This window comes from Pseudophryne corroboree, chromosome 7, assembly GCF_028390025.1.
Source record: "Pseudophryne corroboree isolate aPseCor3 chromosome 7, aPseCor3.hap2, whole genome shotgun sequence".
Lineage (NCBI taxonomy): Eukaryota > Metazoa > Chordata > Amphibia > Anura > Myobatrachidae > Pseudophryne > Pseudophryne corroboree.
In genome coordinates, this window is record NC_086450.1 from 430,528,019 (window position 1) to 430,555,478 (window position 27,460).

Here is a 27,460-nt window from a genome sequence, read left to right on the forward strand (position 1 = left end):
TCTTCTGTCTTCTGGCTCTGTAAGGGGGCCGGCGGCGCGGCTCTGGGACCTATTCATGGCTGGGCCTGTGATCGGTCCCTCTGGAGCTAATGTCCAGTAGCCTAAGAAGCCCAATCCACTCTGCACGCAGGTGAGTTCGCTTCTTCTCCCCTTAGTCCCTCGATGCAGTGAGCCTGTTGCCAGCAGGTCTCACTGAACATAAAAAACCTAAAACTAAACTTTTCACTAAGCAGCTCAGGAGAGCCACCTAGTGTGCACCCTTCTCGTTCGGGCACAAAAATCTAACTGAGGCTTGGAGGAGGGTCATAGGGGGAGGAGCCAGTGCACACCAGGTAGTTCTAAAGCTTTACTTTTGTGCCCAGTCTCCTGCGGAGCCGCTATTCCCCATGGTCCTTACGGAGTCCCCAGCATCCACTTAGGACGTTAGAGAAATTAAAAATTGCAAGTTCATGCAGTGAATTGATAAATTGTTACCATCCATGTGTGTCTGCAGCAAAGGATTTACGCTGGAATAGTCCGTTCCTATTAGCACCCCTGTAGCAAATTATAAAGTCCAATGCAATAGTTACCCAGCTTGGGTGGGAGTCCAGTGGAGAGTACTGTGATTTTGACCATTAGAGGTTGATTTGCTTCAAATGTCCCTTAATGATGGGCTCCTCATGAAGTACGGTCTGAAGCCTCCTAATCCAAACTGTTACTGGGCTCCTCTTAAGATGCTATGGTAACACAGGTGCCTGTGTTACCAAGCTACAAATGCGCTGGAGAACGGACCCGAACCAACCCCTGGACGTGACTATCCATCTCATCTTAAGAGGAGCCCAGTAACAGCATCTTTTTTTGCTGAAAATGCGTCTTAGTCACAACGCAAGGTGACTAGGATACACAAGAGAAAATAAGAATTTACTTACCGATAATTCTATTTCTCGTAGTCCGTAGTGGATGCTGGGGACTCCGTCAGGACCATGGGGAATAGCGGCTCCGCAGGAGACAGGGCACAAAAGTAAAAGCTTTAGGATCAGGTGGTGTGCACTGGCTCCTCCCCCTATGACCCTCCTCCAAGCCTCAGTTAGGATACTGTGCCCGGACGAGCGTACACAATAAGGAAGGATTTTGAATCCCGGGTAAGACTCATACCAGCCACACCAATCACACTGTACAACCTGTGATCTGAACCCAGTTAACAGCATGATAACAGCGGAGCCTCTGAAAAGATGGCTCACAACAATAATAACCCGATTTTTGTAACAATAACTATGTACAAGTATTGCAGACAATCCGCACTTGGGATGGGCGCCCAGCATCCACTACGGACTACGAGAAATAGAATTATCGGTAAGTAAATTCTTATTTTCTCTGACGTCCTAAGTGGATGCTGGGGACTCCGTCAGGACCATGGGGATTATACCAAAGCTCCCAAACGGGCGGGAGAGTGCGGATGACTCTGCAGCACCGAGTGAGAGAACTCCAGGTCCTCCTCAGCCAGGGTGTGCCCCTGACCAAGTAGCAGCTCGGCAAAGTTGTAAAGCCGAGACCCCTCGGGCAGCCGCCCAAGATGAGCCCACCTTCCTTGTGGAATGGGCATTTACATATTTTGGCTGTGGCAGGCCTGCCACAGAATGTGCAAGCTGAATTGTACTACACATCCAACTAGCAATCGTCTGCTTAGAAGCAAGAGCACCCAGTTTGTTGGGTGCATACAGGATAACAGCAAGTCAGTTTTCCTGACTCCAGCCGTCCTGGAAACCTATATTTTCAGGGCCCTGACAACATCTAGCAACTTGGAGTCCTCCAAGTCCCTAGTAGCCGCAGGTACCACAATAAGCTGGTTCAGGTGAAACGCTGACACCACCTTAGGGAGAAACTGGGGACGAGTCCGCAGCTCTGCCCTGTCCGAATGGACAATCAGATATGGGCTTTTGTGAGACAAAGCCGCCAATTCTGACACTCGCCTGGCCGAGGCCAGGGCCAACATCATGGTCACTTTCCATGTGAGATATTTCAAATCCACAGATTTGAGCGGTTTAAACCAATGTGATTTGAGGAATCCCAGAACTACGTTGAGATCCCACAGTGCCACTGGAGGCACAAAAGGGGGTTGTATATGCAGTACTCCCTTGACAAACTTCTGGACTTCAGGAACTGAAGCCAATTCTTTCTGGAAGAAAATCGACAGGGCCGAAATTTGAACCTTAATGGACCCCAATTTGAGGCCCATAGACACTCCTGTTTGCAGGAAATGCAGGAATCGACCGAGTTGAAATTTCTTCGTGGGGCCTTCCTGGCCTCACACCACGCAACATATTTTCGCCACATGTGGTGATAATGTTGTGCGGTCACCTCCTTCCTGGCTTTGACCAGGGTAGGAATGACCTCTTCCGGAATGCCTTTTTCCCTTAGGATCCGGCGTTCAACCGCCATGCCGTCAAACGCAGCCGCGGTAAGTCTTGGAACAGACATGGTACTTGCTGAAGCAAGTCCCTTCTTAGCGGCAGAGGCCATGAGTCCTCTGTGAGCATCTCTTGAAGTTCCGGGTACCAAGTCCTTCTTGGCCAATCCGGAGCCACGAGTATAGTTCTTACTCCTCTACGTCTTATAATTCTCAGTACCTTAGGTATGAGAAGCAGAGGAGGGAACACATACACCGACTGGTACACCCACGGTGTTACCAGAACGTCCACAGCTATTGCCTGAGGGTCTCTTGACCTGGCGCAATACCTGTCCAGTTTTTTGTTCAGGCGGGACGCCATCATGTCCACCTTTGGTCTTTCCCAACGGTTCACAATCATGTGGAAGACTTCCCGATGAAGTCCCCACTCTCCCGGGTGGAGGTCGTGCTGAGGAAGTCTGCTTCCCAGTTGTCCACTCCCGGAATGAACACTGCTGACAGTGCTATCACATGATTTTCCGCCCAGCGAAGAATCCTTGCAGTTTCTGCCATTGCCCTCCTGCTTCTTGTGCCGCCCTGTCTGTTTACGTGGGCGACTGCCGTGATGTTGTCCCACTGGATCAATACCGGCTGACCTTGAAGCAGAGGTCTTGCTAAGCTTAGAGCATTGTAAATTGCTCTTAGCTCCAGTATATTTATGTGGAGAGAAGTCTCCAGACTTGATCACACTCCCTGGAAATTTTTTCCTTGTGTGACTGCTCCCCAGCCTTTCAGGCTGGCATCCGTGGTCACCAGGACCCAGTCCTGAATGCCGAATCTGTGGCCCTTTAGTAGATGAGCACTCTGCAGCCACCACAGAAGAGACACCCTTGTCCTTGGAGACAGGGTTATCCGCTGATGCATCTGAAGATGCGATCCGGACCATTTTTCCAGCAGATCCCACTGAAAAGTTCTTGCGTGAAACCTGCCGAATGGAATCGCTTCGTAAGAAGCCACCATTTTTCCCAGGACCCTTGTGCAATGATGCACTGACACTTTTCCCGGTTTTAGGAGGTTCCTGACTAGCTCGGATAACTCCCTGGCTTTCTCCTCCGGGAGAAACACCTTTTTCTGGACTGTGTCCAGAATCATCCCTAGGAACAGCAGACGTGTCGTCGGAGACAGCTGCGATTTTGGAATATTTAGAATCCACCCGTGCTGTCGTAGAACTACTTGAGATAGTGCTACTCCGACCTCCAACTGTTCTCTGGACCTTGCCCTTATCAGGAGATCGTCCAAGTAAGGGATAATTAAGACGCCTTTTCTTTGAAGAAGAATCATCATTTCGGCCATTACCTTGGTAAAGACCCGGGGTGCCGTGGACAATCCAAACGGCAGCGTCTGAAACTGATAGTGACAGTTTTGTACCACGAACCTGAGGTACCCTTGGTGAGAAGGGCAAATTGGGACATGGAGGTAAGCATCCTTGATGTCCAGGGACACCATATAGTCCCCTTCTTCCTGGTTCGCTATCACTGCTCTGAGTGACTCCATCTTGATTTGAACCTTTGTATGTAAGTGTTCAAATATTTCAGATTTAGAATAGGTCTCACCGAGCCGTCTGGCTTCAGTACCACAATATAGTGTGGAATAATACCCCTTTCCTTGTTGTAGGAGGGGTACTTTGATTATCACCTGCTGGGAATACAGCTTGTGAATTGTTTCCAATACTGCCTCCCTGTCGGAGGGAGACGTTGGTAAAGCAGACTTCAGGAACCTGCGAGGGGGAGACGTCTCGAATCTCCAATCTGTACCCCTGGGATACTACTTGTAGGATCCAGGGGTCCACTTGCGAGTGAGACCACTGCGCGCTGAAACTCTTGAGACGACCCCCCACCGCACCTGAGTCCGCTTGTACGGCCCCAGCGTCATGCTGAGGACTTGGCAAAAGCGGTGGAGGGCTTCTGTTCCTGGGAATGGGCTGCCTGCTGCAGTCTTCTTCCCTTTCCTCTATCCCTGGGCAGATATGACTGGCCTTTTGCCTGCTTGCCCTTATGGGGACGAAAGGACTGAGGCTGAAAAGACGGTGTCTTTTTCTGCTGAGATGTGACTTGGGGTAAAAAAGGTGGATTTTCCAGCTGTTGCCGTGGCCACCAGGTCCGATGGACCGACCCCAAATAACTCCTCCCCTTTATACGGCAATACTTCCATGTGCCGTTTGGAATCTGCATCACCTGACCACTGTCGTGTCCATAAACATCTTCTGGCAGATATGGACATCGCACTTACTCTTGATGCCAGAGTGCAAATATCCCTCTGTGCATCTCGCATATATAGAAATGCATCCTTTAAATGCTCTATAGTCAATAAAATACTGTCCCTGTCAAGGGTATCAATATTTTCAGTCAGGGAATCCGACCAAGCCACCCCAGCGCTGCACATCCAGGCTGAGGCGATCGCTGGTCGCAGTATAACACCAGTATGTGTGTATATACTTTTTAGGATATTTTCCAGCCTCCTATCAGCTGGCTCCTTGAGGGCGGCCGTATCTGGAGACGGTAACGCCACTTGTTTTGATAAGCGTGTGAGCGCCTTATCCACCCTAAGGGGTGTTTCCCAACGCGCCCTAACTTCTGGCGGGAAAGGGTACAACGCCAATAATTTTCTATCGGGGGAAACCCACGCATCATCACACACTTCATTTAATTTATCTGATTCAGGAAAAACTACAGGTAGTTTTTTCACACCCCACATAATACCCTCTTTTGTGGTACTTGTAGTATCAGAAATATGTAACACCTCCTTCATTGCCCTTAACATGTAACGTGTGGCCCAAATGGAAAATACGTTTGTTTCTTCACCGTCGACACTGGAGTCAGTGTCCGTGTCTGTGTCGACCGACTGAGGTAAATGGGCGTTTTAAAGCCCCTGACGGTGTTTGAGACGCCTGGACAGGTACTAATTGCGTCTCATGTCGTCAACCGACCTTGCAGCGTGTTGACATTATCACGTAATTCCCTAAATAAGCCATCCATTCCGGTGTCGACTCCCTAGAGAGTGACATCACCATTACAGGCAATTGCTCCGCCTCCTCACCAACATCGTCCTCATACATGTCGACACACACGTACCGACACACAGCACACACACAGGGAATGCTCTGATAGAGGACAGGACCCCACTAGCCCTTTGGGGAGACAGAGGGAGAGTTTGCCAGCACACACCAAAACGCTATATTATACAGGGACAACCTTATATAAGTGTTTTCCCTTATAGCATCTTAATATATAATAATATCGCCAAATAAGTGCCCCCCCTCTCTGTTTTAACCCTGTTTCTGTAGTGCAGTGCAGGGGAGAGCCTGGGAGCCTTCCTAGCAGCGGAGCTGTGTAGGAAAATGGCGCTGTGTGCTGAGGAGAATAGGCCCCGCCCCCTTTTCGGCGGGCTTCTTCTCCCGTTTTTCTGACAACCTGGCAGGGGTTAAATACATCCATATAGCCCCAGGGGCTATATGTGATGTATTTTTAGCCAGCATAGGTACTTTCATTGCTGCCCAGGGCGCCCCCCCAAGCGCCCTGCACCCTCAGTGACCGTTGGTGTGAAGTGTGCTGAGAGCAACGGCGCACAGCTGCAGTGCTGTGCGCTACCTCATGAAGACTGAGAAGTCTTCAGCCGCCGATTTCTGGACCTCTTCTCTCTTCAGCATCTGCAAGGGGGTCGGCGGCAAGGCTCCGGTGACCCATCCAGGCTGTACCTGTGATCGTCCCTCTGGAGCTAGTGTCCAGTAGCCTAAGAAGCCAATCCATCCTGCACGCAGGTGAGTTCACTTCTTCTCCCCTAAGTCCCTCGTTGCAGTGAGCCTGTTGCCAGCAGGACTCACTGAAAATAAAAAACCTAACAAAACTTTTACTCTAAGCAGCTCTTTAGGAGAGCCACCTAGATTGCACCCTTCTCGGCCGGGAACAAAAACCTAACTGAGGCTTGGAGGAGGGTCATAGGGGGAGGAGCCAGTGCACACCACCTGATCCTAAAGCTTTTACTTTTGTGCCCTGTCTCCTGCGGAGCCGCTATTCCCCATGGTCCTGACGGAGTCCCCAGCATCCACTTAGGACGTCAGAGAAAGTTGCATATTAATCTAATATATCTGTGTGCGACTGAGTCTGAACATGAAGTGCTACAATGTAGCAGCAGCAGCTTTTTTCCAATACAAGTTCTGTTGTGCTCCATAAACAGACTCCGTCGCACACAATACACAAGTGTCATACATCAAATTATATATTTGTGCGTCCTAGTCGCATTGCGACTAAGACACATTTTTGGTCAAAAAATAAATTTAAAAAAAAAAAGACACCTGACGTTAGTAGAGTTGCACAGGATCTGGCGGCTCACTCACACCCGGCATCTCACACTGCATGGTGCACGGAGGCTGGAAATATGATGACACATCTGTACTACTTCCTGCAGTACAATATTGTCCAGATAATGCCGCAGAGTCTGTTCCAACGCTGCTTTTATACAGACAGGATTTGTAATCAAGTAATCAACTGAAGTTGGGGAATTGCTTACATTGACTTTCAAGGCTTTCATTGCTGCAGAACAGCTCTAAGTTCTTCTGAGCCTTTTATTTGAAAAGGTCTTTTTCTATCAAACTGAAATTGACAATCATTAACTTAAACTTTTGTACTGTTTACCTGTGTAACATTTCAGGCTATTCACTGGACCTGAACTACAAATAAAACTTGAAAACTGTAGGTGTTCTAAAACTTTGACGTGTAGGGTATATACTCAAATGCATACAACGGAATTTTCCAATAATAACCACCTTTCCTTATTTAGTGGCACAATTGTTTTTCATGCCGGCTGCCAGTAGGTGGCACCCGATGGAGCAATTCAATTGTTGCTCAGTTTTCATGGCGACTGCCAGTAGGTGGCACTCGATGGAGCAATTCAATTGTTGCTCCGTTTGAGCACAAACAGCCACCTGCATCAACATTTTTTTCTCGAAAGCTCCCCGAGCTGGCGGAAAACATTGTGCGAAAATTTACCTGCTTGGCAGCCCAAACGGCACTTTTCGTGTCACACCCAGAACATTAGTCAGGTTTAGCCTTTTACATGGCTAAACCTGGCACTTCTGAATGCCTCCTTAATATATTATTTTACTTTACTATGGCATTTATATCAGATGCAAATATGAATCATTACATGCAGTGACATTTTAAGAAATGATGGTGCACTGAGCTTAGATTTGTCCAACAGAAAGAAAAAAACAAAAACACTATTCTGACTACTTACCAGCTGCATCTTCTATCAGTAACACTGAGTTCCCCAGTCCCAATGACACATCACCTTCGTCATCACTAATTACTATAACGCTCGCTTCCGGAACGGCTGCCTCAAGCGACTCTCCCGCCTCACAGGGCCCCTCACCGCCAGTTCTCATTGTGCCTGATCGACAAACAATAAGAAACAGTTATGTGAGAATAGCTAAACTTTGTACTATATGTATATTAACTACTAGGTGATTCATCGCGCCCTACGGGCGCTCATCACACCGTCATAAGGGGCTACGCACCCTTAACCCTTGCATACCCTTGTGGCGTGCAATATTAGTATTATATGGAGTATTACCTCCAATCATAATTGTGCGAGTGGTTAAATATGGCACTGACAAAGGGCGTGCGATGGTTAAGGGGTCGTAGCCCCTTGCAACGGCGTGAACAGCGCACGCAGGACCTGATGAATCACCTAGTAGGTGCTGTGGTTGGAGGAGTGGCAGGTGCGGGGGAGACGCGGATGGGGGAGGCGGTTCAGGGGTGCCGCGGGTGGGGGGAGGGGTGGTTGCAGGGGTGGCACGGGTGGGGGAGGGGCTGGTGTGGTGGTGGGGGAGGGGCGGGTGCTGCGGGTGGGGGTCTGGAGCCAGCACGGGTGGGAGAGGGGCAGGTGCGGCAGGTGGGTGCGTGTGGGGGTGCTGCGGGTGAGGGAGGGGGTCCGGAAACACCGTGGGTGGTGCAGGGGTGGTGTGCAGGTGCCGCGGATGGGGCCCGGAGGTACTGCGAACGGGGGAGGGGCGGGTAATGCTTCTCCTGGTTCTCCTCCTGGAAGCAGCTAAGCTGCTGTCCTCCCTTTGGCAGTGGCTCTCCCGGAGACTCGCACAGCAGCCAATCACTATTGTTAGCGCCAGTGTCCCAACGTGCCGCATTACAGGGAAGAAGATGCACTCAATAAACTACAGCTCCCAGTAGCCCTTAGCGCCGGAATGCTTTGGCGCTAAGGGCTGCTGGGAGCTGTAGTTTATTTAGTGGGTCTACTTCCCTGTAATGCGGCGCGTTGTGACACCAGCGCTAACAATAGTGACTGGCTGGCAGAAATGACTGGCTCGCTGAATCAATGTAAAAAGGTGAGAGTGCTGTGCAGTGTCACTGACCTGCACAGCACTGTCACCTTTTACATTGATTCAGCGTCCAGACATTACCCTCCGCAATATCACCCACTCTATCCGTTACATTAGCCATCTCGGGGCTTCCAGGCCGGCAGCCCAAGTGCTGTGTTGCGGAGTGAGAGCCTCTGGGGATCTGTACACGGCTGTGGCGGGGAGGCACTTCGGTGAAATCACGCGCAGAGGAGGTTTCGGGGCTCAGAGAGTATGCGGCGCAGGGAGGGCTATAAAAGCCTTCATCTATGCCGGTGGCCAATTTAGCACAGCTATGATCACTTACACTGACATGCGGGGGGACGCCCAGCACTAGTCCGCCCCGCATGTCAGGCCGCCTTTGCCCCCCACAAGTACAAAAGCATTGCACAGCGGCGACGCGTTTGTACTTGAAGAGCAACTCTCAGCCAGCGCAGCTTCTGCGGCTGGCCGGGAGTTATTCGTCAGTGCCCTGGTCGCAGCGGCTGCGTTGGCCGGACCGTGCCCACAAAATGGCGGCCATACGCCGCCATGCCCTCCTCCCATCCAGCGACCGCCTCTGCCTGTCAATCAGGCAGAGGCGATCGCTAGGCAACGAAAGCCTTCGGCTGTCAGTCATGCGCCGGCTCATTGCGGTGCCGACGCATGCGCAGTTCTGACCTGATCGCTGCGATGAACTGCAGCGAGTGATCAGGTCAGAATGACCCCCATATGACGCTGCAGTAAAAGGGGTTTTTTCCCCCCCTATCTACAGCACAGAGACTTGCTGCAGATGCAGTGCCATACCCTCCAACTGTACCTTTTTGGCAGGTACAGGACCTTTTTTTAATGGTCTGTACCGATTTTTGGCTGTCCAAACTTCCATTGAAAGTATAGGAAAAGGGGTGTGGCCACGCCACTGTACCCGAGGCCACGCCTCCTTTTATAATTTGTCCCAATTTTTGTGTGTAAATTGTTGTAGGGTATGTTGCTGCAAATGCAGTGGGCCTATTTTGGGGTGTGGAGCTGGAGCTCCATCAGCCCCATTGTTAATCCTGCTCTGGGAACACACAGCAGCCAAAAGGCAGAGCCTCCCATTGAATTTAACCTATGTGGTAGGGCATTTCTCGCCCAATCAGCTGTGGACTGGGTGTGATAGACCTGCCTCTAACCCAATGAGAGCTCCTAGACACTCCCAGCGTTAGCCACACAGTCACAGTGACAGATCTGGGCAATTATATAGGAGATAGAGATGGATATGGAAATGAAGAGTAAAAATAGGATTTTAATTACCTACCGGTAAATCCTTTTCTCTTAGTCCAAAAGGGATATTGGGGAGACTTAGTACGATGGGGTATAGACGGGGTCCACAGGAGCCAGTGCACTTTATATTTCTTCAACTGGGTGTGCTGGCTCCTCCCCTCTACGTCCCCTCCCACAGGCAATTACTAAAAACAGTGCCCGAAGGAGAAAGGACGTACTTGAGAGAAGGAACATAACAACGAGTGGTGAGATTTACACACCAGCACACCACTAACATAAAACGACCAGCAACTGCTGGCAACAACAAACAGCAACAACTGAACAGGTAATCATATAAAGAGAACCTGCAGAAAAGACAACGCACTGAGGCGGGCAGCCAATATCCCATATGGACTACGGGAAAAGGATTTACCGGTAGGTAATTAAAATCCTATTTTCTCTAGCATCCATAAGGGATATTGGGGAGACGTAGTACGATGGGAACGTCCCAAAGGTTCCAGAACAGGCGGGAATGTGCGGAGACTTCTGCAGCGCCGCCTGCCCAAACTGGGTATCCTCTTTGGCCAGGGTATCAAACGTATAGAATTTTACAAAGGTGTTCTTCCCCAACCAGGTAGCCGCTCTGCATAGTTGCAAGGCGAGACTCCACGGGCAGCCGCCCAGGAAGAGCCCACCGATCTTGTAGAGTGGGCCTTCAGAGACCTAGGAACAGGCAAGGCTACGGACACATAGGCCTGTTGGATAGTAAGTCTAAGCCAACGAGCAATGGACTGCTTTGAAGCAGGGCAACCCTTCTTCTGCGCATCATAGAGCACGAACAAGGAATACGTCTTTCTGATCCGAGCTGTTAGCTTGACATAGATCTTCAAGGCTTGCACTGCATCCAAGTGCCAAAACTTGACGGAATCACAATAGGCCGATTCAAGTGGAACGCAGAGACAACCTTCGGCTGGCTGATGCTGGCTGGTCTGGCCTCTGGAAGTGAGTGATAGGTGCCTATTCTCCGTTAGATTAAGTCGCACAGCTACATAGATAGTAATACAGAGTATGTCTACCTTGTAAGATAGGGATGAAAATTGGTAACCCGGCATCAAATGATAGCCGGGCTTCAGATACCAAATCCAGCATTGTGATGGTGACTAGCCACTGATGGGTATACTGAGCAGGAGCAGCAACATTCAGTGCTTTGCACATGCACACATCAGCTAAGCGGCAGAAACCATTTCCGTGTGTCTGCAGCTGCACAGAGGCAGCCAGCCAGTGGCGGATTCAGGGGGGGGGCACATGGGCCCATGCTCCCCCTGCAGTTTCTTCACTCCCCACCCCCTTCCCCCAAGGAGAGCAGCAGCTGCTCTGCTGCTGTCTCCGTCTGGGAGTACTGTGAGCTAAATATTGAAGGAGATGGAGTGCTGTGAGGGGGAGGTGGTTGGCATCCTGGTGGACGGGATGCTGGCGGACAGAAGACCAGCACCAGAATAATGACACCTGTCAGAATGCCGACGCTGGAATCCCCAATGTAAGTATGCCGGAGAGGGTTAGGTAGTGTTCACTCTAGGCTGTTTTAGCAGGGCGCTGCGCCCTGCCCGTTTTTTAGCAGGCAAAACCCGCCCTGCCCCTTTTGCGGCGCCCTGCTAGAACAGCCACCCGCTTCCTGCCCTCCCAGCGTGGAAAGATGCCGTGCGCATGCGCGCAGCATCCATTCACGCATTGGGAGAGAGCTGGGCACGCCCCCAAAAGTGATGTCGCCGGCCACAGACGCCCTCTATAGTAGCGTCTGTGGGCCGCACCGCCCACTAAAATTATGTAGGTGTGGCCACGCCCCCTAATTTGCTTGGCCACACCCCCTAATTTGCGCTCTTCCTCCCCCCCGTTTCGGGCGCACACGCGCCCCCTTTTCACTTCTAGAGTGAACACTATTAGGGTTAGGCTGCAAAAAGGGAGAGCAATGGTTAGGGTTAATTTAGTTTATCGCCTGTCAGGATTATGTCAGTCAGGATGGAGGTGTCTGTATTCTGACTGCCTAACTGGCAGTAATCCCGTAACCAACCCGTGAGGTGTACATCTCTTTTTAACTGCGCTGTCTCCATTCAATTCAACCAACTATTAATGCACAGACTGTGGAGAACAGCCACCATCAGGACATGGTCATCATCCAGGAGACAAGACCCACAGAATGGCATGCCGGTAAGGGGTCGGCCTTGTTTTTTGTATGTACCACCCAGCGTGACGAAAACGAGGGGTGCAGCTTGCAGGTACAACATACATTGTGAGGCCACGCCCCTTGTAGCGAGGCCATGCCTCTTTTCTGGGAGCACCAAATAGGACTAGTGTCGCTGATACCCCCTGTCATTGTTTTCGGGATCCGCCCCTGCAGCCAGTCAATGGATGGGGTTCGGTGTGATTTACCGCCGCTCGAGATGCCGAATGTCATTATGTCGACATTGGCATCCCGAGCGGTGGAATGCTGGCCGGGGGGCGAGCGCAAATAAGCCCCTTGCAGGCTCGCTGCACTCGCCATAGGTTCTATTCTCTCTCTATGGGTGTCGTGGACACCCATAGAGGGGGAATCACCTACCTCGCGGTATACAGGTGGCGGTATGGTGCCCCTGTAGGGATCCCGGCCTCTGTATTGTGACCGCAGGGATCCCAACTGTTGGTATGCTAACTGCATACCAATGGATGGGTAGCAGAAAGCTGTATCTGATGGCTGGCAACCATCAAATACCCACAATTCAATAAGAAAAGTAATGACAACAGCAGGACCTTAACTCAGGTGCACACTGCACACTTGGGGAATAACCCCCCCAAGCTACCTGGGAGCCTCACCTGTATGCTGTGATGACGGCAAAGACTCACCTTATGTGGAGTGTATGACACAGACATAAATATAACAATAACGATAATACAAATAATGATATTAAATAATAAAAATAATAATATATCCGTGCTAGGCAACTTTTGGTGGAAGCACAAGTCCCAGCATGGACTTACATAGCTATCATATATCAGACACAGATTTGAGAGAGGGGGTTGCAACTGCTGAACGGCTGACTAGTATGGCATGCTGGGACTTATGGTGCGGGACGTGTCAAGTATATGTAAGACACATGTGCAGAGTGATGGCCGGGTATATACTGGAAGGTACGGCGGAGATCTCACCTCCCGGGATCCGGTCCCCCCCTCTCCCGGTCAGATATCTCTCCGCCGTCGGGTTCTAAACTAAAACTTCGCGCGCCGCCCGCAGCAGCTTCCGTTTCCCTGGTCGTGATGCACTTCCGGCCTGTTGCCGTGTCAACGGATGCGAGGCTGAGAGTGGTACCCCTAGTGCTCAGAGTACCCGGCCTCTGCTCCCCCTGTGCTCGCTGACCCACTGTATACCCAACGCTTTCACATCACACATGCTGGGAGGTGACATCACACATGATATAACGATGTGACGTCACCCGTGCTGGCATGTGGCATCACACATTAAATAACTATGTGACGTCATATGCCGAGAGGTGAAATTATACAAGATATAGCCATGTGACGTCTCCCTTACTGGAAGGTGACATCACACATGATATAACTGTGACGTCACATCCTGGAAGGTGACATGTCACAATACAACTATGTGACGTCACATGCTGGAAGGTTACATCATACATGATATAACTGTGACGCCACCCTTACTGGAAAATGACATCACACATACTATATGTGACATCACACATGCTAAGAGGTGACATCACACATGTAATAGCTATGTGATGTCATGTGAGATGTCACCTTCCAGTACGTGTGACATCACAGCTATTACATGTGTGATGTCACCTCTCAGCATGTGTGATGTCACATATAGTATGTGTGATGTCATTTTCCAGTAAGGGTGGCGTCAGTTATATCATGTGTGGTGTCACCTTCCAGTATGAGTGACATCACATAGTTATGTCAAGTGAGATGTCACCTTCCAGTACGTGTGACATAACTATGTGATGTCACTCATACTGGAAGGTGACACCACACATGATATATGTGACGTCACCCGTACTGGAAGGTGACATCTCACATACAAAATTGTGTGATGTCACATACGCTGGAAAGTGACATCTCACATGATAAAGCTATGCTACTTCATCTGTACTGGAAGGTGACATCACTCATAAAATAACTATGTGACGTCACCCATACTGAAAGATGACATCACACATGAAATAACTGTAACGTCACCTGTACTGGAAGGTGACATCATACAGACGTATGTGATGTCACCCATACTGGAAGGTGACAGCACACATGAAAAAACTATGGGACGTCACCCATACTGGAAGCTGACATTACACGCGTTATAACTATGCTACATCACCAGTGGCGGAACTAGCGAGCGGTGGGCCCAGGTGCGACAAAATTCTCTCCCCCCCCCCGTCATCCCATCCAAGTCCACCCCCTCACCCCTGGAGAGGATCTGGTGAGGGGGACCTGCTCAGGGCCAGAGAAATGGATACCTAGCAACAGTGCCGTAACTAGACATTTTAGCACTGTGTGCAAGAAACGGCATTGGAGCCCCACCCCTGCATGCAAAACAGGGGCAGTGCTTTGGGCTCCTGGACAGTGGCGGGCCCCAGTGCAACGCACTGGTTGCACTGGCGGTAGTTCCGCCTCTGTACATCACCCATACTGGAAGGTGACCTCACATCTGATATAACTACAGTATGTGACGTCACACATACTGGAAGGTGACATCACACATTATAGAAGTATGTGACGTCACATGTTGGAAGGTGACGTTTCACATGCTGGAAGATGACATCACATGTGAAATATGGGGGTGAGTCAGAGCTGATCATAGATGTGCTAAATTTAGAACATTTACGATCACTTTCTCGGACATGCGGGGGGACGCCCAGCACAGGGCTAGTCCGCCTCACATGTCAGGCCCTAACCCCCCACAAGGGTGAGAAGAAGCATCGCACAGCGGTGAAGCATTCGTACCCGCCAAGTAGCTCCCTGCCTGTGTAGCCTAGTTGCGTTCTGGGTTGCAGCAGCTGTGTGTGACGTTACACAGCCGCCACGGCCCGCCCCGCAACGGTCCGGACACGCCTGCATTGGAAGGTGACATAACACCATATGTGAACACCATAGGGTAGTTCGTATGCAGCTTTTTCCTCCTGGGTGCATATACAATTCTCCATGACGAGACGAGGGTCTTCAGTTATGTCTACCAACTTCCAGACTACCTGTGGGACAATCAGACCCCTTCTGTGCGGCTTGTGTAGCTCCCCAGACATACTGGGCGGTATTCAAATGATAGATCACACCCAATCTCCTTTCTAAATTGATCCCAGTTATCGCATATACTGCACCCATAGTAATCCAGTTTAGCTGTGTAAAGGGTTAGGGCCCCTGTTTACCCCGGGGGTAGCAGGCTGAAATGATGATACCACATGCGTCAGCAGAAACAGAATGGGTGTGGAAAGGAGCGGAAAGAATTGAATACCGCCCACTGAACCCCTCCAGAAAATCCCTGAGTCAGAGTAGGAGCTGTCCTTTGTCCAGTTTGTGGTTCATGGGGGTCATTCAGATCTGATTGCTGCCGTGCGTTTCCGCACAGCGGGCGATCAGGTACTAACAGCGCATGCGTATGCACCGCACTGCACACGCACGTCGGACAACAACAAAGATCATCGCCGGCCAGCGACAGGATGGTGTGAAAATTCTAACCACACGGGCGTTCGCAAGTTGATTGACAGGAGGAGGCCGTTTGCGGGTGGTAACTGATCGTTTACTGGGAGTGTCCAGAAAAACGCAGGCGTTCCCAAGCCTTTTTATGGAGGGTGTGTGACACCAGTTCCGCCTGATGTGATTGCACTGTAGGAGTAAGTCCTGGGCTGCGCAGAGACTGCACAAAGTGAATTTTAGCAGTTGGCGTACACATAGGATCGCACACTTGCACAGCGAATTTACACTCCTCCTGGAGGCGGCGACTATCTGAACGCAGGACAGCAAAATTAGCAGCCCAGCGACAGGGGCATAGCCAGAACTTTGTGAGCCCCATAGCAACATTTTGAAGGGGGGCTCGTCCCAATGCTTCTAGAGACACCTCTCTGCAGCAGCTGTTCATTTTATGCCGTATAATAGTGCCCTACTTCATTGTATGCCCTATAATAGTGCCCTGGTTAATTTTATGCCGTATAATAGTGCCCTAGTTCATTGTATGCCCTATAATAGTGCCCTGGTTCATTTTATGTCTTATAATAGTGCCCTACTTCATTTTATGCCGTATAATAGTGACCTAGTTCATTTTCTGAACCATAGTAGAGCCATATTTAATGTTATGCCCCATATTAGTGCCCTAGTTTCTTTTATGAATCGCAGTAGTGCTTAAGTTCACTCTATATCACATTTCAGAGCTGCCAGTACACATTATGCCGCACAGTACCCCCAATTCACATTATAACATAAAGTGCTCCCCGTTCACAATTTGCCGCATTACAGTGCCCCGGTTCATATTATATAACATTAAAATGCCCTCCAATTCATTTTATACCACACTACAATGAACAGGTCCAGGGGCATACCTAGATATATTGCAGGCACCAAGGAAAAAGTTTGAAAGGACCCCTACATACCACCCAATGGTGGAAAAATGTATTTCTCTGACGTCCTAAGTGGATGCTGGGGACTCCGTCAGGACCAAGGGGATTAGCGGCTCCGCAGGAGACAGGGCACAAAACTAAAGCTTTAGGATCAGGTGGTGTGTACTGGCTCCTCCCCCTATGACCCTCCTCCAAGCCTCAGTTAGGTTTTTGTGCCCGTCCGAGCAGGGTGCAATCTAGGTGGCTCTCTTAAGGAGCTGCTTAGAAAAAGTTTTTAGGTTTATTATTTTCAGAGAGTCCTGCTGGCAACAGGCTCACTGCATCGAGGGACTTAGGGGAGAGAAGTTCAACTCACCTGCGTGCAGGATGGATTGGCTTCTTAGGCTACTGGACACCATTAGCTCCAGAGGGAGTCGGAACACAGGTCTCACCCTGGGGTTCGTCCCGGAGCCGCGCCGCCGACCCCCCTTGCAGATGCTGAAGATTGAAGGTCCAGAAACCGGCGGCAGAAGGCTTTTCAGTCTTCATGAAGGTAGCGCACAGCACTGCAGCTGTGCGCCATTGTTGTCACACACTTCACACCAACGGTTACGGAGGGTGCAGGGCGTTGCTGGGGGCGCCCTGGGCAGCAATGTATAATACCTTATTCTGGCTAAAAATACATCACATATAGCCCCTGGAGGCTATATGGATGTATTTAACCCCTGCCAGGTCTCAGAAAAACGGGAGAAGAAGCCCGCCGAAAAGGCGGCGGGGCCTATTCTCCTCAGCACACAGCGCCATTTTCCCTCACAGAAATGCTGGTGGGAAGGCTCCCAGGCTCTCCCCTGCACTGCACTACAGAAACAGGGTTAAAACAGAGAGGGGGGGCACTTATTTGGCGATATGTATATATATATTAAAATGCTATAAGGGAAAAACACTTATATAAAGGTTGTCCCTGTATAATATAGCGTTTTTGGTGTGTGCTGGCAAACTCTCCCTCTGTCTCCCCAAAGGGCTAGTGGGGTCCTGTCCTCTATCAGAGCATTCCCTGTGTGTGCGCTGTGTGTCGGTACTTGTGTGTCGACATGTATGAGGACGATGTTGGTGAGGAGGCGGAGCAATTGCCGGTAATGGTGATGTCACTCTCTAGGGAGTCGACACCGAAATGGATGGCTTATTTAAGGAATTACGTGATAATGTCAACACGCTGCAAGGTCGGTTGATGACATGAGACGGCCGGAAAACCAATTAGTACCTGTCCAGGCGTCTAAAACACCGTCAGGGGCGTTAAAACGTCCTTTTTACCTCAGTCGGTCGACACAGACACAGACACGGACACTGACTCCAGTGTCGACGGTGAAGAAACAAACGTATTTTCCTTTAGGGCCACACGTTACTTGTTAAGGGCAATGAAGGAGATGTTACATATTTCTGATACTACAAGTACCACAAAAAAGGGTATTATGTGGAGTGTGAAAAGACTACATGTGGTTTTTCCTGAATCAGATAAATTAAATGAAGTGTGTGATGATGCGTGGGTTTCCCCCGATAGAAAATTATTGGCGGTATACCCTTTCCCGCCAGAAGTTATGGCGCGTTGGGAAACACACCTTAGGGTGGATAAGGCGCTCACACGCTTATAAAAACAAGTGGCGTTACCGTCTCCAGATACGGACGCCCTCAAGGAGCCAACTGATAGGAGGTTGGAAAATATCCTAAAAGTATATACACACATACTGGTGTTATACTGCGACCAGCGATCGCCTCAGCCTGGATGGGCAGCGCTGGGGTGGCTTGGTCGGATTCCCTGACTGGAAATATTGATACCCTTGACAGGGACAGTATTTTATTGACTATAGAGCATTTAAAAGATGCATTTCTATATATGCGAAACTCTGGCATCAAGAGTAAGTGCGATGTCCATATCTGCCAGACGATGTTTATGGACACGACAGTGGTCAGGTGATGCAGATTCCAAACGGCACATGGAAGTATTGCCGTATAAAGGGGAGGAGTTATTTGGGGTCGGTCCATCGGACCTGGTGGCCACGGCAACAGCTAGAAAATCCACCTTTTTTACCCCAAGTCACATCTCAGCAGAAAAAGACATAGTCTTTTCAGCCTCAGTCCTTTCGTCCCCATAATATCTGCCCAGGGATAGAGGTAAGGGAAGAAGACTGCAGCAGGCAGCCCATTCCCAGGAACAGAAGCCTTCCACCGCTTCTGCCAAGTCCTCAGCATGACGCTGGGGCCGTAAAAACAGGTGCGGTGGGGGGTCGTCTCAAGAGTTTCAGCACGCAGTGGGCTCACTCGCAAGTGGACCCCTGGATCCTACAAGTAGTATCCCAGGGGTACAGATTGGAAATTCGAGACGTCTCCCCCTCGCAGGTTCCTGAAGTTTGCTTTACCAACGTCTACCTCCGACAGGGAGGCAGTATTGGAAACAATTCACAAGCTGTATTCCCAGCAGGTGATAATCAAAGTACCCCTCCTACAACAAGTAAAGGGGTATTATTCCACACTATATTGTGGTACTGAAGCCAGACGGCTCGGTGAGACCTATTCTAAATGGAGTCACTCAGAGCAGTGATAGCGAACCAGGAAGAAGGGGACTATATGGTGTCCCTGGACATCAAGGATGCTTACCTCCATGTCCAAATTTGCCCTTCTCACAAAGGGTACCTCAGGTTCGTGGTACAAAACTGTCACTATCAGTTTCAGACGCTGCCGTTTGGATTGTCCACGGCACCCCGGGTCTTTACCAAGGTAATGGCCGAAATGATGATTCTTCTTCAAAGAAAAGGCGTCTTAATTATCCCTTACTTGGACGATCTCCTGATAAGGGCAAGGTCCAGAGAACAGTTGGAGGTCTGAGTAGCACTATCTCAAGTAGTTCTACGACAGCACGGGTGGATTCTAAATATTCCAAAATCGCAGCAGTCTCCGACGACACGTCTGCTGTCCCTAGGGATGATTCTGGACACAGTCCAGAAAAAGGTGTTTCTCCCGGAGGAGAAAGCCAGGGAGTTATCCGAGCTAGTCAGGAACCTCCAAAAACCAGGAAAAGTGTCAGTGCATCATTGCACAAGGGTCCTGGGAAAAATGGTGGCTTCTTACGAAGCGATTCCATTCGGCAGATTTCACGCAAGAACTTTTCAGTGGAATCTGCTGGACAAATGGTCCGGATCGCATCTTCAGATGCATCAGCGGATAACCCTGTCTCCAAGGACAAGGGTGTCTCTTCTGTGGTGGCTGCAGAGTGCTCATCTACTAAAGGGCCACAGTTATGCATTCAGGACTGGGTCCTGGTGACCACGGATTCCAGCTTGAAAGGCTGGGGAGCAGTCACACAGGGAAAAAATTTCCAGGGAGTGTGATCAAGTCTGGGGACTTCTCTCCGCATAAATATACTGGAGCTAAGAGCAATTTACAATGCTCTAAGCTTAGCAAGACCTCTGCTTCAAGGTCAGCCGGTATTGATCCAGTGAGACAACATCACGGCTGTCGCCCACGTAAACAGACAGGGCGGCACAAGAAGCAGGAGGACAATGGCAGAAACTGCAAGGATTCTTCGCTGGGCGGAAAATCATGTGATAGCACTGTCAGCAGTTTTTCATTCCGGGAGTGGACAACTGGGAAGCAGACTTCCTCAGCACGACCTCCACCCGGGAGAGTGGGGACTTCATCGAGAAGTTTTTTCCACATGATTGTGCACCGTTGGGAAAGACCAAAGGTGGACATGATGGCGTCCCGCCTGAACAAAAAACTGGACAGGTATTGCGCCAGGTCAAGAGACCCTCAGGCAATAGCTGTGGACGTTCTGGTAACACCAGGGGTGTACCAGTCGGTGTATGTGTTCCCTCCTCTGCTTCTCATACCAAAGGTACTGAGAATTATAAGACGTAGAGGAGTAAGAACTATACTCGTGGCTCCGGATGGGCCAAGAAGGACTTGGTACCCGGAACTTCAAGAGATGCTCACAGAGGACTCAGGGCCTCTGCCGATAAGAAGGGACTTGTTTCAGCAAGTACCATGTCTGTTCCAAGACTTACCGCGGCTGCGTTTGACGGCATGGCGGTTGAACGCCGGATCCTAAGGGAAAAAGGCATTCCGGAAGAGGTCATTCCTACCCTGGTCAAAGCCAGGAAGGAGGTGACCGCACAACATTATCACCACATGTGGCGAAAATATGTTGCGTGGTGTGAGGCCAGGAAGGCCCCACGAAGAAATTTCAACTCGGTCGATTCCTGCATTTCCTGAAAACAGGAGTGTCTATGGGCCTCAAATTGGGGTCCATTAAGGTTCAAATTTCGGCCCTGTCGATTTTCTTCCAGAAAGAATTGGCTTCAGTTCCTGAAGTCCAGAAAATTGACAAGGGAGTACTGCATATACAACCCCCTTTTGTGCCTCCAGTGGCACTGTGGGATCTCAACGTAGTCCTGGGATTCCTCAAATCACGTTGGTTTAAACCGATCAAATCTGTGGATTTGAAATATCTCACATGGAAAGTGACCATGATGTTGGCCCTGGCCTCGGCCAGGCGAGTGTCAGAATTGGCGGCTTTATCTCACAAAAGCCCATATCTGATTGTCCATTCGGACAGGGCAGAGCTGTGGACTCGTCCCCAGTTTCTCCCTAAGTTGGTGTCAGCGTTTCATCTGAACCAGCTTATTGTGGTACCTGCGGCTACTAGAGACTTGGAGGACTCCAAGTTGCTAGATGTTGTCAGGGCCCTGAAAATATAGATTTCCAGGACGGCTGGAGTCAGGAAAACTGACTTGCTGTTATCCTGTATGCACCCAAAAAACTGGGTGCTCTTGCTTCTAAGCAGACGATTGCTAGTTGAATGTGTAGTACAATTCAGCTTGCACATTCTGTGGCAGGACTGCCACAGCCAAAATATATAAATGCCCATTCCACAAGGAAGGTGGGCTCATCTTGGGCGACTGCCCGAGGGGTCTCGGCTTTACAACTTTGCCGAGCTGCTACTTGGTCAGGAGCAAATACGTTTGTAAAATTCTACAAATTTGATACCCTGGCTGAGGAGGACCTGGAGTTCTCTCACTCGGTGCTGCAGAGTCATCCGCACTCTCCCGCCCGTTTGGGAGCTTTGGTATAATCCCCATGGTCCTGACGGAGTCCCCAGCATCCACTTAGGACGTCAGAGAAAATAAGATTTTACTTACCGATAAATCTATTTCTCGTAGTCCGTAGTGGATGCTGGGCGCCCATCCCAAGTGCGGATTGTCTGCAATACTTGTACATAGTTGTTGTTACAAAAAAAAAAAATCGGGTTGTTATTGGCCCTCATTCCGAGTCGTTCGCTCGGTATTTTTCATCGCATTGCAGTGAAATTCCGCATAGTGCGCATGCGCAATATTCGCACTGCGACTGCGCCAAGTATCTTTGCTATGAAGATAGTATTTTTACTCACGGCTTTTTCCTCGCTCCGGCGATCGTAATGTGATTGACAGGAAATGGGTGTTACTGGGCGGAAACACGGCGTTTTATGGGCGTGTGGCTGAAAACGCTACCGTTTCTGGAAAAAACGCAGGAGTGGCCGGAGAAACGGGGGAGTGGTTGGGCGAACGCTGGATGTGTTTGTGACGTCAAACCAGGAACGACAAGCACTGAACTGATCGCACTGGCAGAGTAAGTGTGGAGCTACTCTAAAACTGCTAAGTAGTTTGTGATCGCAATATTGCGAATACATCGGTCGCAATTTTAAGATGCTAAGATACACTCCCAGTAGGCGTAGGCTTAGCATGTGTAACTCTGCTAAAATCGCCTTGCGAGCGATCAACTCGGAATGAGGGCCATTGTTGTGAGCCGTCTGTTCAGAGGCTCCTACGTTTGTCATACTGTTAACTGGGTTCAGATCACAAGTTATACGGTGTGATTGGTGTGGCTGGTATGAGTCTTACCCGGGATTCAATATCCTTCCTTATTGTGTACGCTCGTCCGGGCACAGTATCCTAACTGAGGCTTGGAGGAGGGTCATAGGGGGAGGAGCCAGTACACACCACCTGATCCTAAAGCTTTAGTTTTGTGCCCTGTCTCCTGCGGAGCCGCTAATCCCCTTGGTCCTGACGGAGTCCCCAGCATCCACTACGGACTACGAGAAATAGATTTATCGGTAAGTAAAATCTTATTATAACACATATAACTGTGACAGGGAAGATGGGAACCATAGCAGCTGCACAGCCTGCACTTATGGAAGCTACGCCCTTGCCCAGCAATCAGATCTGAGTGACCCCCTAATGTTTCCTGCTTTTTTTATCCTGACAAAGCATGCAGGGAAGGGCTCAAGTACATCACCATTTCCACCCTGAATCTAGCCCTCACCTAGATCCCAAATTAAGTCAATTTCTGACCTTTTGAGGAGAGCCATAATCCTGCAGACATCCCATACGCCGAAGCATCTTCCTTCTGCAGAAATAAGGGTCCTGAGAATGTTTTGCACAGGAAGGTTGTTGATGCATCCTTCAGTGAGGAAGAAGGGGAGGTGAAATATTAAAGGTGATAAGAATGGGGTTCTTGATATTTCGGAAGCCTCTATGGAATCCAGTGACGTTCAGTGAGGTCAGTGACTGGTGAGGCACTAGCTGATCGTGTGCCATCCCTCCAGAAAAAAAATCTTTAAATAAGGTTCCCCTTATTTAAGCAAAACCAGAACCAGGCTGAACCAGCCAGAGGGACAATCATAGATACCTACCCTCCCTCTTTCTGCAGGAGACTCCCTGAAATAATAGCAATCTCCCTGACTCCCTAAATAGACCAGCAATCTCCCTGATTGCCCCTTGCCCCCATTATATAGCTGTTACATTCTTTTTTTTTTTTTGGAGGGGGGAAGAAATCATAGATACATACATTCAAATGGGCTCATCAGTGCCATGTCCCTTCATTGGTTATAAAGCACAATGATCCCTATGGCTACATGCATTTTATAAGGTTTCTCGTGGCCACTTCCAGTATATGGAACCTCTTGTAAAACACAATACACAAACAAATCCTGAAAAATATCAGTGTATTTTCTTCAACAAGTAGATCCTACTAACTTTGGGGATCATTTACATTTGGATGTAAGTCATGTTTATGACACTCCTCTCAGATGTAGCAGTGCACGTCCGCGATGATAGGTGTTACTTTCACAATCTCCCTGACATGCTTTTTCAAAAGTAGGCAAGTATGGGGATAATGCCATAGCAGGGGTGAAGTTCAGCGTGGAGCCCCCTTCCATAACATTAAACACCCCCCAAACCAGTCAGCCCAGGGCTGGAATTCCTCAGAAAGAGGGGACCCCAAAAAAATAAAATTGAGTCCTCCCTCCTGAGCAACAACCAGCACTGGGCTGAAAGCCCAGGTGGAGGTGGGTGCGGGGTTCATGGCATGTTAATATTGTTCTTTACAGGCGGTCTACAGTGTCAAAGTCGAAAAATATCATGATGCATACCCCTTGTACTAACCCCTCATGCACATGCACGCTGCTCGTGCACCTGTTCTCCCGTGCGTACACATACCCGCAAGTTGCGTAGGGGACGCTCCAGCGTCTCGTGCGCATAAGATGTATATTTACGGCGGAGTTTGTGAGCGTGTAGCGTGCGACTCGATCGTAGCATATTTAACCCAAATAGTGCATTTTGTAGTTAATGTTCCCCTAGACCATGTCAGCGAGTATGATTAGTTTAAACTGTTCCTGGACAGAGGGATTCCTCTTTGCATGATAGGAAGGGTCAGATAAAGGTTGAAAGGTGGTGTCTAGTATCCAGCTGTAGGGTATTTTAAGGGTAACATTCCGATGTTAGTTAGGAAAGGATCGCGCTCCTGCGTATAGTTATGTACAGAAGTAGATTATGAATATTAACTGTATTTGCTGTAAATTACACATGCGGCGGGAATCCTGAGGATACCTCCCACCAGAGCAGTTGGGGAAAGACACAGCCCACCTGTTCAAATCCACCTATGACCTTTGCTGTAATGTAGAGACACATCCCTGTGTCCAATGAACAATGAGATTACAGGTACCATTGTATTGTGAATGTATGTTGTGTATATAAAGACCACTGTTGCCTGGCCAGCCTGATGTCTCTGAAGGCTTTCTACCTGAATAGCTGAGGACTGGATTCCAGGTCGCGCTTGCGAAAGATTCCCCACGTATGTATATTCTCTGTAGCCATTGTTCGTCTTATTCTCTGTTATTCTGTTAGATTTCTGTGTTAGCTTGTAGTGTATAACTTGTACTGTTTTCCCCTTTTTCTCTGAATAATCCACGGCAGTGTTAGAGCTGCTGTGGTTTTAACCAAACCCGGTGTTGTGTTTTCACTTTCCTGCAAAGGGCTCTCTTAGCGTCTCAATCGCTCAAACAGCATACACATTGTTAAGGTTTTTAAGCGTTACATCATTACAGTATTTGACTACTAAGGTTTAGAGTATAAGCATATTCTTACTGTATTTTATTAACAAGGTTTAAAGGTTATCAACTGTGTGTGCGCCCGCTGTGTGTATTCCGTACACTCAGAGCAGCGTGTGTATGCCAAGTGCATACCACGTGCGGGACTCTGTACGCAAATAGCGTACAAAGTGCGTAGCACGTGCACGTGGTCTAGCGGCCATAGCGGCTCCACGGAAATAGTGTATAGCTTTATGTTTGAAGATAATAATTGACATTATCAATTGGGAGCTCGTCCGGTTCTCCTCATATCCGCAGCCTAGCAGGACAAGGCAGACTTTTATCTATCAGCAAAGGGCGGGAAGGTAGTATCCCCTGTTAGCCGTTTTGTGGTCGGGGATACATTAGTGCTGATTAGATAAGCGTCTGCTCCGCTTGGTTTGAAGGGATGCTGGTGGGATCCGAAAGGTAAGAACGTAAAGCTATTGTTTCTCTATCGTCCTAGTGGATGCTGGGGTTCCTGAAAGGACCATGGGGAATAGCGGCTCCGCAGGAGACAGGGCACAAAAGTAAAGCTTTCCGATCAGGTGGTGTGCACTGGCTCCTCCCCCTATGACCCTCCTCCAAGCCAGTTAGATTTTTGTGCCCGGCCGAGAAGGGTGCAATCTAGGTGGCTCTCCTAAAGAGCTGCTTAGAAAAGTTTAGCTTAGGTTTTTTATTTTACAGTGAGTCCTGCTGGCAACAGGATCACTGCAACGAGGGACTTAGGGGAGAAGAAGTGAACTCACCTGCGTGCAGGATGGATTGGCTTCTTGGCTACTGGACATCAGCTCCAGAGGGACGATCACAGGTACAGCCTGGATGGTCACCGGAGCCTTGCCGCCGGCCCCCTTGCAGATGCTGAAGTAAGAAGAGGTCCAGAATCGGCGGCAGAAGACTCCTCAGTCTTCTAAAGGTAGCGCACAGCACTGCAGCTGTGCGCCATTTTCCTCTCAGCACACTTCACACGGCAGTCACTGAGGGTGCAGGGCGCTGGGAGGGGGGCGCCCTGGGAGGCAAATGAATACCTATTTTGGCTAAAAATACCTCACATATAGCCTCCGGAGGCTATATGGAGATATTTAACCCCTGCCAGAATCCGTTAAGAGCGGGAGACGAGGCAGCCGAAAAAGGGGCGGGGCCTATCTCCTCAGCACACAGCGCCATTTTCCCTCACAGAAAGGCTGGAGGGAAGGCTCCCAGGCTCTCCCCTGCACTGCACTACAGAAACAGGGTTAAAACAGAGAGGGGGGGCACTAAATTGGCGTTAGAAATATATAAAAAAGATGCTATAAGGGAAAACACTTATATAAGGTTGTCCCTATATAATTATAGCGTTTTTGGTGTGTGCTGGTAAACTCTCCCTCTGTCTCTCCAAAGGGCTAGTGGGTCCTGTCCTCTATCAGAGCATTCCCTGTGTGTGTGCTGTGTGTCGGTACGTGTGTGTCGACATGTATGAGGACGATGTTGGTGAGGAGGCGGAGCAATTGCCTGTAATGGTGATGTCACTCTCTAGGGAGTCGACACCGGAATGGATGGCTTATTTAGGAAATTACGTGATAATGTCAACACGCTGCAAGGTCGGTTGACGACATGAGACGGCCGACAAACAATTAGTACCGGTCCAGACGTCTCAAAAACACCGTCAGGGGTTTTAAAACGCCCGTTTACTTTAGTCGGTCGACACAGACACAGACAGGGACACTGAATCCAGTGTCGACGGTGAATAAACAAACGTATTCCTTATTAGGGCCACACGTTAAAGGCAATGAAGGAGGTGTTACATATTTCTGATACTACAAGTACCACAAAAGAGGGTATTATGTGGGATGTGAAAAAACTACCGTAGTTTTTCCTGAATCAGATAAATTAAATAAAGTGTGTGATGATGCGTGGGTTCCCCCCGATAGAAAATTATGGGCGGTATACCCTTTCCCGCCAGAAGTTAGGGCGCGTTGGGAAACACCCCTTAGGGTGGATAAGGCGCTCACACGCTTATCAAAACAAGTGGCGGTACCGTCTATAGATAGGGCCGTCCTCAAGGACCAGCTGACAGGAGGCTGGAAAATATCATAAAAAGTATATACACACATACTGGTGTTATACTGCGACCAGCGATCGCCTCAGCCTGGATGTGCAGAGCTGGGGTGGCTTGGTCGGATTCCCTGACTAAAAATATTGATACCCTTGACAGGGACAGTATTTTATTGACTATAGAGCATTTAAAGGATGCATTTCTATATATGCGAGATGCACAGAGGGATATTTGCACTCTGGCATCAAGAGTAAATGCGATGTCCATATCTGCCAGAAGATGTTATGGACACGACAGTGGTCAGGTGATGCAGATTCCAAACGGCACAAAGGTGTATTGCCGTATAAAGGAAGAGGAGTTATTTGGGGTCGGTCCATCGGACCTGGTGGCCACGGCAACTGCTGGAAAATCCGCCGTTTTT

At 49.4% G+C, this 27,460-nt stretch overlaps 1 protein-coding gene across 3 annotated transcripts in view; it reads right to left on the reverse strand.

Moving 5' to 3' along the window:
- LOC134945523 (uncharacterized) overlaps nucleotides 1-27,460 on the reverse strand; it is a 285,165-nt gene that overhangs the window by 160,246 nt on the left and 97,459 nt on the right. Inside the window, exons 1-2 of one of the 3 annotated variants that reach the window (XM_063934866.1) lie at nucleotides 13,176-13,368; nucleotides 7,658-7,810 (exon numbers count right to left, since the gene is read on the reverse strand). In XM_063934866.1, the coding sequence (XP_063790936.1) occupies nucleotides 7,658-7,805 (148 nt within the window). In that variant the 5' untranslated portion in view covers nucleotides 7,806-7,810; nucleotides 13,176-13,368. Of the gene's footprint in view, nucleotides 1-7,657; nucleotides 7,811-13,007; nucleotides 13,153-13,175; nucleotides 13,369-27,460 lie in introns of those variants that run through there. The other 2 variants (XM_063934867.1, XM_063934865.1) reach the window with 2 other exon arrangements.